This window comes from Achroia grisella, unplaced genomic scaffold (genome assembly GCF_030625045.1).
Source record: "Achroia grisella isolate CSIRO2021 unplaced genomic scaffold, CSIRO_AGI_Agris_v1 utg524, whole genome shotgun sequence".
NCBI classification, from domain to species: domain Eukaryota; kingdom Metazoa; phylum Arthropoda; class Insecta; order Lepidoptera; family Pyralidae; genus Achroia; species Achroia grisella.
This window is the reverse complement of record NW_026712915.1, coordinates 225,701-238,734: the sequence shown is the minus strand read 5'-3', so window position 1 is coordinate 238,734 and position 13,034 is coordinate 225,701. Positions and strand designations below refer to the sequence as shown.

The 13,034-nt window shown below is 31.4% G+C and overlaps 1 protein-coding gene across 1 annotated transcript in view; it reads right to left on the bottom strand.

Annotated features, from left to right (window-relative positions):
* Positions 1 to 13,034, bottom strand: part of LOC131847366 (tubulin alpha-1A chain-like) — a 44,632-nt gene extending 31,598 nt beyond the window's left edge. The window contains exon 1 of the mRNA XM_059196931.1: positions 12,947 to 13,034. Within this exon, the coding sequence (XP_059052914.1) occupies positions 12,947 to 12,949 (3 nt within the window). The 5' untranslated portion in view covers positions 12,950 to 13,034. The remainder of the gene's footprint in view (positions 1 to 12,946) is intronic.

The window sequence follows — 13,034 nt, the reverse complement described above, 5'->3', positions numbered from 1 at the left end:
ACAAATAGACAGACAAATAAAAATGGTAAAAAATGTTATTTTGGAGTATGTACCGTATTTATATTCATATGCATGTAGTAAAAAACGGTTATTTCAATATTACAGACAGACACTCCAATTTTATTTATATGTATAGATTAACGGATGGCTTATTTATAATATACCTATTATATATACCCTTCGTGACATAATATATTGTAGTTGAGTAAATGTGCTATATAAAATAGAAGTGCTAATGGATAATTAAACTATAATTAACATAAATATTACTGGTTTTAATGTTATCTGAAAATGACTGAAGATGTAGGAAAAGAATCATATTTTGTTTCAATTAGCTGTCAAAATTAACATATTTTTAAGATAGAAGAGAAAATTGGGGTATATGACCCAATAAAGTAAAAATAAACTACAATCAATACATGTGATTTAAATTTCTCTGAAAATGTTGTATGGAAATTATATACTCGAGTCAAAGATTTTTTTTAATTGTTTGCATGTTTAATAACAAAATATATTACTGCAAAATAAAGGAGGAAACTTTGATATCGATCGAATGTACCTGTTATTTTTTCCTCACGGTAAATAAAACCATCCGGTACAGTGGTGAAAGGAGATCAAAGTATAGGTACAATAATTGCAAATGTAACTGCAGATCGTTACTGCGATAATAAAATACTTATCTTAACGAATATTTGAATGAAAGCACCGTTATATACAAATTGACGTTGAGATAAGATAGATGCACTCAGGCAGAAAAAACATTGCTGTTATTATAGTCTGAACCGAAGGAAGCGGAAATGTTTTTAATGTACCTAACAATTTTATAATTAAGTCATTAGGTAATAATTAACTTACTTACTTACTTTTTTTTCTCGACTGGCAACATTACCGATAACTGTCTTTGTCAGCTGGCCCTAATAATTAATTACTTTTATCTAATTTATTATTCAATTTTTTTAGTGTAATTGATATAATTAGTGAGTTTAAGCTATAAAAAGTATCGATTGTTGTTTGTGTTCATTTTTATATAGTATTTGTGTACAAAAATCGACACATAAATATTTCTTACCGGTCAACTGTCAAAGTTCGTAATAAACTTATATTTACATCAATCTTGTACATGTTATCGCGTAATTCAATTTAAATTATTATAACATTCCTTTATTATTACTTATTTTGTAATACATGTTAATTTTGTGGTAACTTTAAAAGTGAATTACAGTTGTGCGTCGAGGAAAAAAAAATTACCCACTAACCAAATATTGTAAGTACTAACTGAAATATAATGAATAGAAGACAAAAATTAGACCTGTTACAAGAACTTCAAAATTGTAAAACAAATTTACATGATAAGGATTTAGTACAAAATAAATTAAAGAGTAAAATTCAAGAGTTAGAATCTTCATTATCTAATTTAACAAAAAAATATGAGTGTGCTCAACTTGAAATTAATAATTATAGTAAATCGCTGGATAAATTAATTGAGTTGGGAAATTACAACATGGAGCGGTTCACCTCATTGACAGAGAAATGTTGTTGTGAGACACCTGAATCTCCTAAATCTTGTCAGTATAGCCCTAATGGAAATAACAATAAGTCAATCACAACGATTTTGACTGAGTCAATCACTCCTTGTTCTAGTTTACTCAATTCTAACTTGTCTTTAAAAACTGATAATTGTAATGTTGCACCAGTACGAAGGACAATTATTTATTCAGATGAATATGGTAAGGGTCTGGGCCGTTCATTATCAGAAAGTCTATATCAACATGTCATAAATAATTGTCTTCCTGGTGCTTCATTGCCTAATATTTTAAATAAGGTGGTTAATGGTAGGTATGATAAGTTAACCACATTAGTCATTGCTTTAGGCAACTGTTTATATGTAAAAAAAAGTCATGTAATTAAACTTGTAAACTCTTTGCTTAATATTGCTGAGCTGGGCATAGGTAAAATAATATTATGTGCATTTCCTTACTGTCGTTCTCTGACCATTGAACAAAATAAGTTCATATATTATATTAATAATTTAATTTATAATATGACATGTCGTCATAATGACTTTTTATTTTTTGATAGTAACAAATTTGTTACAAACTTTTGTATGACTGGAGATAGATTTTATCTGCCTAAAAAACAAATAACAAATATAGCTAGTTTACTAGCTTATAATATAAATGACCCCATTATAAGTAATATAATGGGTTGCATTAATCCAATTAGTAGTACTTGTACTAATGTTAATACTAAACATACTGAAAATATTGACATAAATATTGATTCTAGTAAGAATCCTTTTATTTACAAAAATTTAAATATGACTGCAGATTTAAACTGCTGAAAAAGACAAAGGGAAAGCTATCAGAATTGAAAATTGTTCACCAGAACATACAAAGTTTTCTCGGCTGTGAATTAATTATTCAATTGTTCTTAGAAAAAAATAATATAGATGTTCTATGTTTAACTGAACATTGGCTCAAAGTGAGCAATATGATGTTCAGCTTAAACAATTATAATATTGTCAGCTGCTTTAATAGAAAAATAGTAAATAGAGGAGGTTCTATGATATTGGTGAAAAATAATATAAAAGTAAAAGAACGTAGTGATATTGGCAATCTTTCTGTTGAATGTTGTATTGAAATTTCCTGTGTGGAACTAGACAATTATATAGTTATATGTGTATATAGACCTCCAAATAGTGATTATAATTTATTTGAAGAGGTAATGGAGGATATTTTAAAAAGAGTATTTAATATTAACAAAAAAATTATAGTGTGTGGTGATTTCAATGTTGACATTTTATCACATAATACCACAAAAACTAAATTAATGAGTTTATTTCAATCTTTTGACTTGAGTAATGTCTTCCACGAACCCACTCGTATCACTGCCACGTCTGCTACTTGCTTGGATAACATATTTAGCAACAGTGAGTATTTAGATAAAATAATAATAAACAACCTTCCTTCTGATCACTGTGGTCAAATAGTTATTTTTCCAAATCACTTAAACAAAATTGGGAAAATTAATTTATTAAAAAGAGACTTGACTAGTAATAAATTAATTTAAAATATCAGTTCGTAGTAAATTAGATTTTTATCTTCCATCTAATGAACCTAACAAACTTTATACAGATTTCTTCAATATTGTTTCTAACGAATATAATAAGGCTTTTAACAAAAAAACTATCAGTATTATTAACAAAACAAAATTTTCAGAATGGGCTACAAAGGGAATTCTTAAAAGTAGAAATATATTATTTGATTTATATGCTCAAAAAAAATACTTCGTTTCGATAGTACATTCGTAAATTATGTAAAAAGATACTCAAAAACTTTTAAAAAGGTATGTAATGTAGCAAAGTCTAATTATCTAAATAAAAAAATTAAAGAGTCCAAGGATAAGATAAGGACAGTGTGGAATATTATTAACAAAGAAACTGGCAAAGTTAAAAGTCCATATAACGATTTTACGTTAAATTATAATGATAAACTAGTAACGTCCACAAAAGAAATAGTCAATATTTTTGAAAATTTTTTCGCTAATATTCCAACTGATATTACTTCCTCTTTGGACTCTTCTCCTAGTACAGCTAAATCATTCCTTATTGACAATGTTGTTTCTTGTCCGGTTACATTTAAATTTACATTTATTGACATTGCTACAATTACTAAAACATTTAAACAATTAAATTTAAAAAATACTGAAGACCATTGGGGCATGTCTGTTAAAGTTATTAACACCGCTATAGATGTTATTGCTCCATATTTAGTAATTATTTTCAATAAATGTATTTCTGATGGTGTTTTTCCCAATTTAATGAAACATAGCAAAATAACACCACTCTTTAAGTCAGGAGAAAAAACTGTGGTAGGTAATTATAGGCCTATATCTATCTTACCAGTATTGAGTAAAGTGTTTGAAAAAATTATGCTCAATCAAATGCTGCAACACTTTAAAGTAAATAAACTGCTTCACAGTCGACAATTTGGTTTCACGGCCGGTAAATCAACTACTGATGCCGGTGTAGCTCTCATTAAATATATATTTGATTCTTGGGAGAGGTCTCAGGATGCAGTCGGTGTATTTTGTGATCTTTCAAAAGCATTTGATTGCGTTGAACATGAAACACTTTTGCTCAAACTTGAACATTACGGTATTAGATATGAAGCACAAAGCATGATGAAATCCTATCTAAATAATAGAATGCAAGTTGTCGAAATAAATGGTGTAAAGTCTGAGGGAACTAGTATTAAAATGCGTGTTCCTCAGGGCTCTATTTTAGGTCCTTTCTTATTTTTAGTTTACATAAATGATCTTCCTTATATGGTAGAAAAGATAGCTGACATAGTTCTGTTTGCTGATGATACTTCATTAGTATTCAAAGTCAATCGACATATTGATGATTTGGACGAAGTAAACGGTGCTCTTTCTTATGTTTTAAAATGGTTTACGGCTAATAATATGTTACTAAATGCAAATAAAACTAAATGTATCAAATTTACTCTCCCCAATGTAAGGCCGGTAGATTCAAAAATCACGTTGGACAATAAACCTATTAATTTTGTGGATGATACTGTATTTCTAGGTATCACATTAGATTCCAAGTTGCAATGGGGCGCTCATATTACTAAATTAGCGAGTCGACTTAGTTCCGCCGCTTATGCGGTAAGAAGAATTAAACAATTAACAGACGTGGCAACGGCTAAACTTGTGTACTTTAGCTATTTCCATAGCATTATGACGTATGGTATTTTGTTATGGGGCAAAGCAGCTGATATAAATACAATATTTATTTTACAAAAGAGGGCCATTCGCTCCATTTATAGCATGGGTTCCAGGGAGTCTTTGCGAGAGTGCTTTAAGGAATCAAATATCCTCACCGTTGCTTCTCAATATATTTATGAAAATATCATGTATGCCAGGAAGAATATAGACAATTTCAAAAGAGTTAGTGATTGCACTAATAAAAGCTTACGTAACAATAACAAACTGATTTTACCTAAATGTCGTTTGGCTAAAGTTAGTAATTCGTTTTATGGCAATTGCGTAAGGTTTTACAATAAAATACCAGAGTCTGTTATAAATCTGCCAGAAAAAAGATTTAAATGTCAAATAAAACACTTCCTTTGCAAAAAAGCTTACTATAAAATTGAAGAATTCGTTAACGATAATAATGTTTTTGTAGAAAAATTTTAAATACATAGCACTGACAATATTATCTGATTACACTAATAATGAGTGCGTAGCGATTTCTATGTTGATTGTCGCATGCCTCTTACTTGTTACACTGTAATTATTTATATAAAAAAAAAAACATCTATTAAAAAGAGCAACACACAAGTTTCTTGCTCATTCTTGTGATGAATCTGCATTCCGAATGAGTGGTAGAATCAAAATATGACTATTCAAAAGTGCTTGTAATGAGTTTATTTGAATAAAGATTATTTCTATTTCTATTTCTATTTTACGAATTTTATACAGTTATATACAGTAAAATTTTAAAGAAATAAGTACTCTAATACGAGTAGAATTTAGATGATCATTTCGACTTCGGGATAAAAAATATACCTACGTAATAATAATATAAGAAAAAAATGTTAGGAGTGGACAAGACTTATCACTTAAGGGCATGAAAAATAGATACCCGAATCTCAGACCTACTGAATGTACATATAAAATGTCATAATAGTCGGTTTCGGAGGAGTGTGGTAACTACTCGGTCACATTGTGACACGAGAATTTTATGTCTTATAATATTATAAACGCGAAAGTTTGTGAGTATGGATGGATATGTTTGTTTCTCATTCACGCAAAAACTACTGAACGGATTTTGATGAAACTTTACAGGAATATAGCTTATACATTAGAATAACACATAAGCTGTAAATTACACGTGGTGAAACCGCGGGAACAACTAGTATAGGATATATATATATATATTTGAAGTCCGAAAAGGTTATACTACAGTACCGGTAAATATTATGAGCAACTGAGTTTAAGGTTCGGTAAAAATGAAACAATAATATTGTATGACAGTTTGGTTAGTGTCAGGTGTGCTTTCCCACGCTATGTTATTGAAGAATAAGTTATTTATTCTACGATATAATTTGAGCTTTTCTGTTGTAGGTTATCTCTAAGTTCTTTGACCGCTCTGTCTAGACTTGACCTTCGGTGTAGAATATCTAAAAAGTTTGCATCCAAAATAGTTGAGTGTATTTATAATAAAATAAAATAGTCAATTTTTAAATAATATAAATATACGAATATAAAAAAGTAAATTGTATTTCGTTTAAATTATTTAAACACATGATACTAAGTTTTAATTACCATCTTTTATACTGTGTTTTTTAAGCAAATAAATTATTATTATTTAAAAAATCATTCATGCGTGTAGGACATTTTAACCGCTTATAAATGTCAAGTACTTTTAAATTATATTTTTTTCCCCGCCGTCCAGTTCAGTATACAGATTCGATTGAGAAGAACTGGCATGAAACTCAGCTGAATTTCTTTTTTTAAAAGTCAAATACAGTTCAATCCAGTGATCTGTTTCAGCGTTCAACAGATGTTCGGCAATCGCAGTTTTGCGTAGTTGTCGATTTTTGACATCCTTGAGTTTGAATCTGTGGCGACATGCTCTTTGACCTTTTCAGCTATCGAACGTTTTTTTTTTCTTATGGACAGCAATAGATTGGTTGCCGCCTGCGCTAACGATTTGCGCTGGCGGGGCACCAGTAGAGTATAATAAGATGAGTATGAGGTCAGGTCAGTTAGCCCATCGTGGTAAATTCACCATGAATTTATCACAATGGTTTCCAGGCGGAAATAACCTTACATAGTACATTGCTAGTAATATAGTTATTAGCTATAACCAAGCTAGTCAAAGCTTGTGTTATCGGTACTAGATAACTGATACAAATACATAGATATATTTTTATTTCGTAATATATACTATACATAGAAAACATCCAGACCGATACAATCATACTCATGAATACAAATGTTTGTGCCGTTCGAGGAATCGAAGCAGCGACCATCGGAAGTAAAGCAGTGTGCTAAACCGCTAGACCACCGAGGCTTAATAGTTGTAAACAAAGAGTACTATCAGGAATGTGATGTTATGATAAAAATGAATTCTGTGGTGCACATACCGCGTGTATGATAACCCATTCAATTTTGACATATGTCTAACGCAGGTAGGGAGTGCCTACCTCCCTAAATTATACGATAAAACTGTGTCACCAAATTTTATCTAACGCAATTATTGTCCTGCGGGAATGGACACACGTACATTGATTATTTTTTCATTTTAGGGTTGAGTAGACCAATTCGTTGTCTGATAAAATTTTGTCAAATCTGTCAGATGATAGAGTGTAATATAATAATATATTTAGTTTGATAGATGTTAATAATGTAGCTGATATATATATATATATATATATATACTACTTACTAGCTACTCACCCCGGTTTCGCACGGGTGCACATGTATTATACATATAAACCTTCCCCTTGAATCACCCACCCTCGTGAACTTGAAATCACACGTGGTGATCCAAGAGGAAGACCAGTCAGTACTATACAAATGAACATTCCTCTTGTGTACATGATCCAAGAGGAAGACCAGTCAGTGGCTAAGTATGTTTTATAAGTTACTAGCTATCCACCCCGGCTTCGCACGTGTGTACATGTATTATACATATAAACCTTCCCCTTGAATCACTCTATTTACTGCTAAAAATTGGATCGAAATCCTTTGATCCAATTCCTCGTGAACTGTGAAATGAACATTCCTCGTGGTGATCCAAGAGGAAGACCAGTCAGTGGCTAAATATGTTTTATAAATTACTACCTATCCACCCCGGCTTCACGTGTGTACATGTATTATACATATAAACCTTCCCCTGGAATCACTCTATCTACTGCTAAAAATTGGATCGAAATCCTTTGCATAGTTTAAAAGTTCTAAGCGAACAGACATCGAAACCGACTTCTTTTTGGTATAGGCTATATTACTATAAAGTTTCATCAAAATTCCTTCAGTAGTTTTTGCGTGAAAAAGTAACAAACATGCATACATGGAAACTTTCGCATTTATAATATTATTAAGATATACTCTTGGATTTATACATAACTAGCTTTTGCCCGCGGCTTCGCTAACGGTAATTTATCCCCTTAGGGGTGGAATTTATCAAAATCCTTTCTTAGGGGATGCCTACGTCATAGTAGTGCTTTATGCATGCAAAGTCTCAGCCCGATCGGTTTAATATTGACAAAGTTTTATACAAACTTTCATCCCCTATTTTATCCCCTTGGGGGTAGAATTAATCAAAATCCTTTCTAAGCGGATGCCTACGTCATAACATCTACTTGCATACCAAATATCAGTCCGATCCGTGCAGTGGTTTGGGCTGTGCGTTGATAGATCACTATGTCAGTCACCTTTGAGTATATTTTTTTTGTTTGTTATTAATTGTATATTAAGATTTTTTTTATCACTAGCTACTCGCCCCGGCCCTAATATTAATAAGATTTAGCATAAGTAGTGGAAATAAGGTTTGCACTATGTTATTTTGCATTGGTGGTGATTACTAATAAAGTGCCGAGTTGAACAGACAACCACACAGTCGCCACGAAGTCATTGTATTCAAATTATCTCTGTACGTGACCGTCGGAACATTGTAATTACCACGATTAATAAATAAATAATAGCTTCACTTTCTCACATAAACCGTGAAGGCATATATACTAGCTGTACCTGCGGTTTCATCAGCATTAACTTCTCTTATAATTTATAAAATATAGCCTATGTGTCATTCTGATGTATAAGCTATATTACTGTAAAGTTTCATCAAAATCCGTTCAGTAGTTTTTATGTGAAAGAGCAACAATCATCCGTAATTACAAACTTTCGCGTTTATAATATTACTAGCTGTCCCGGCAAAAGTGTTAAAAAAAAAAAAAAATTAGGGGTAGACTAACATTTAGGGGATGAAAAATAGATGTTGGCCGATTCTCAGACCTACTCAAAACGCTCACAAAATTTCATGAGAATCGGTCAAGCCGTTTCGGAGTATGGGAACGAAAACTGTGACACGAGAATTTTATATATAAGATTAAGATATATTCTATCATTATATTTATATATAACATTAAGATATATTCTATCATTATATTTATATATAAGATTAAGATATATTCTATCATTATATTTATATATAACATTAAGATATATTCTATCATTATATTTATTACTGGCTACTCGCCCCGGCTTCGCACGGGTGTACATGTATTATATATATAAACCTTCCTCTAGAATCGCTCTATTTATGAAAAAAACCGCTTCAAAATCCGTTGCGTAGTTTTAAAGATTGAAGCATACATATAGGGACTCATATTGGGACGGACAGACAGCGACAGCAACTTTATTTTATACTATGTAATAATAGTAGGTATACGTTTATTTCAAGATAATAAGAGACGGTGTGGTGACCGTCGACCGTTTCGTTGACCACTTGTGGTCACGCTCAATCGGCTGTAACTACTGCTTACCTGATTTATAAATAACCAGAAAGTAATTTAATCCTTAGTCTAAACTAATTTTATAGGCAAAACCGAGGCAGGTCATTAGTAGATTTATAAATCTATGAATTAATATTATGAAGTAAATAAAGTAAAGTTTGTGGATTTGGAAACTATCCGATCGATCCCACGTTCAATTCAAACAGGGATCGAGATTACGACGGCCCGAGCGGAGGTTCGAACCCCTACTTCGGTGTCCTCAGACTAAAGTCGTATGCGTCAGGCGGGAGTGGACCTTCAGCCGCTCCACAAGCCCTTCTGCATGTTCTGGAGTGCCATCTAAACTCGCTCTCTATCGTCCGGTGAAGCTGAAAAAGCCAGCTGAGCCAAGATCATTAGAGCAGTTCGAAAGCAAAAGCATAGATGGCGGCTGAAAATGCAGATGTTAACTAAGTTGACGGCCTCGCTGTTCTATCGCGGGTTCGATTCCTCGCACGCAGCAATGTATGGTACATTACTAGCAATAGACAGCCTCGGTGATTGACCTCCACGCGGTTCCCCCTGGTAGCCATCCTTATAAATTCCTGATGAATTTGTCAGTATGGGCTAACTGACCTGACGTCATCATATTCATCTTTTATACCTTTCCAATATCATTAATTAAAAAACATACTCGTAACTATTATCTATACATATAAATAAAACGGGACTGTCTGTTTGTAATATTGAGATAACCGTTTTTTACTAAATGCATATGAATGGTATATACACCTAAATAACATTTTTTACAATTTTTGTCTGTCTGTCTATCTGTTTGTTCCGGCTAATCTCTGAAAAGGCTGGACCGATTTTGACGAGACTTTTATTGGCAGGTAAATAAATACCACGCGGACGATGTTACAGCTAATAATAAAACAATACATTTTCATTTTGAAAAAATCTCAATTAGATTTTAATCTTTTTGATTAAATTCCAGCAATTATAAAGTCGCTATAAAAAAATATTTTAAACAATTATTAATAAATATTTGTATATAAAAATTACGTGTCACATTGTTCGTCCGCGATGGACTTCTAAACTACTGAACCGAATGCAAATTGATTTGTACATTGTGTGCAATTTGATCCAACTTGAAAGATAGGATAGCTTACATCTCAATTTATAGTCGCAATATTATTTTATTCAAGAACCTTAGCCACAGCAACGCGTGGCCGGGTCTGCTAGTATAATTATATATTGAAATATAAAATATTATTTCGTAAATATACACGTGCAGTGTTCTTATAACAATGAATCACAGTAACAATTGCATACATGCTATAAATATATAAGCGAAGTTAAATAAACAACCTATAATTGGTTTTCCTGGAACGCCTAACTCAAAATATTATTTATTTATTTATTTATTTACATCGTACTAAATATATAAGCGCAAAACAAAAGTAATAATAATAAACAATCCCCATTTAACATAATTAATCTACCCGTTTCCAGCAAATTACAAGTAAATATGTCTAGATCCGAAAGCGACTAACTACATCGTTGAGTAGACTCAAAATATTATTCAATTATTCAGCTTACTATATATTGGGATTCGTAAGTCATTTGCCAAAAGTCAAATTAGCAACTATGTTTTATATTTTACTAGCTTTCCGGCCGTGGCTTCGCCCGCGTGGACTATAGGTTATCGCGTGATTAAAGATACGTGCTCAGTAGTGTGATGTTATATAGCTTAAACATCAAATCAAAATCCGCGTAGTTTTTTAAGACCAAAACATACATAGGTACAGACAGACAACAGGAAGCGAAATTGTTTTATACTTTACTAGCTTTTGCCCGCATCTTCGCTCGATCCCCTTAGTGGAGGAATTTATCAAAATCCTTTCTTAGGGGATGTCTACGTCATAGTAGCTTTATGAATGCAAAATCTCAGCCCGATCGGTTTAAAATTGACAAAGTTTCATACAAACTTTCATCCCTTATTTTATCCCCTTGGGGGTAGAATTAATCAAAATCCTTTCTTAACGGATGCCTACGTCATAACATCTACCTGCATGCCAAATTTCAGCCCGATCCGCCCAGTGGTTTGGACTGTGCGTTTATAGATCACTATGTCAGTCACGTTTGAGTTATATATATTTAGATTTCAGGATTAATCTCCCTACAAACAGATACATTAAATTTCAGCATTGTAATGTAGCGTATCGTGTCCATTTACAGTTTCAGTCAAATAGCTAAACTTGTATCAGCCTTGAAACTCTTGAAATTGCCAAATGGAGCAATTTATTACGTGAGGTACTGAAATTATTTCATGTAGACCATTAATGTTATTTCCATAATAATAGTGTTACAATAGGAAACTATGAATTAGATTCAAACTTAGATGTAAAACTATTGTGTGATTACAGGGAAAATAGAAATTTTCCTTTCTTTTTCATACAAACATAAGTTTCTTTATGTTTCCAGTTGAACGTATATTTTAAAAATTACCGGATTACCACATTTCTGTTTTTTTTTTTATTAGTTTTGGTAGTTTGTAGTCACACATTTTAAATTAAAAATGTAAAGTTACAACAATTTTTAAAGCTTCTTGCTAGTTCTTCATGTGATGAGACAGCTTTTCGAATGAGCGGCTTATTGGAAAAATGAAGTATGACTTTTAAATTTGAGTTTGTTTGAATAAAGGATTTTTTATTCTATTCTATTTTAACTATAAAATGTACATGTTAGTGTAATTCAGTGACAATTAATATAATTTGGTAACACATGGTAACAAATCTAAATGCTTAGTCTTACTTAGTATTTCTGATTTAATTTATTTTGACGTAAAACATTCAAGTCGTAACTCAACACCGTTCTTCTCTACCAAAATATATCTTGTTATAGGTTTTAAATATTTCTAATTCGTTAAACCACAAGTAAAACCTCATCTACGAAACTTTCAATTGAAACTTAAAAGCAACTGTTAAGAATTATTCTCTGAATCTCTAAGAATATATTTTACAATAAGAAGTAAAATGATTCAATTTTGCTTGTTAACAGATTAATTTTAATAATTTTCGATTATTTTTAATTGTCTTTATTTTTTAAAAATGAAAGTAATCCTATTTCTAATATATACAATTTTGATTTATATTTTAATTACTAATAAACAAATTAAAAAAATAGTAAGGAACAAAACAAAATAAAATAAAGAGTTCCTCAACAATTTCTTCATTTTTAAAATAAACGGTAGTACATATTTTTTTGGACAATAAAAACATCAATTTACATTTGCTTTTAGAATAATTCAAAATAAAACAATTTTTTTTGTAGAATAAAAAAAATACATTTACTTTATTTGCAGTTTTCGAAAAGTGGAAATTAAAAAAATAACATTTGCATTTTTTGGAGTTTTCGAAAAGTGGAAATAAAAAACTTACCATTTTTCGTGTAGGGTTGTAAAAGCTGTAAAGAGAGCGAGCGAGGAGCGAGAGGCGTAGCGGGTTGGTAAGGCAACACACCGGGCCG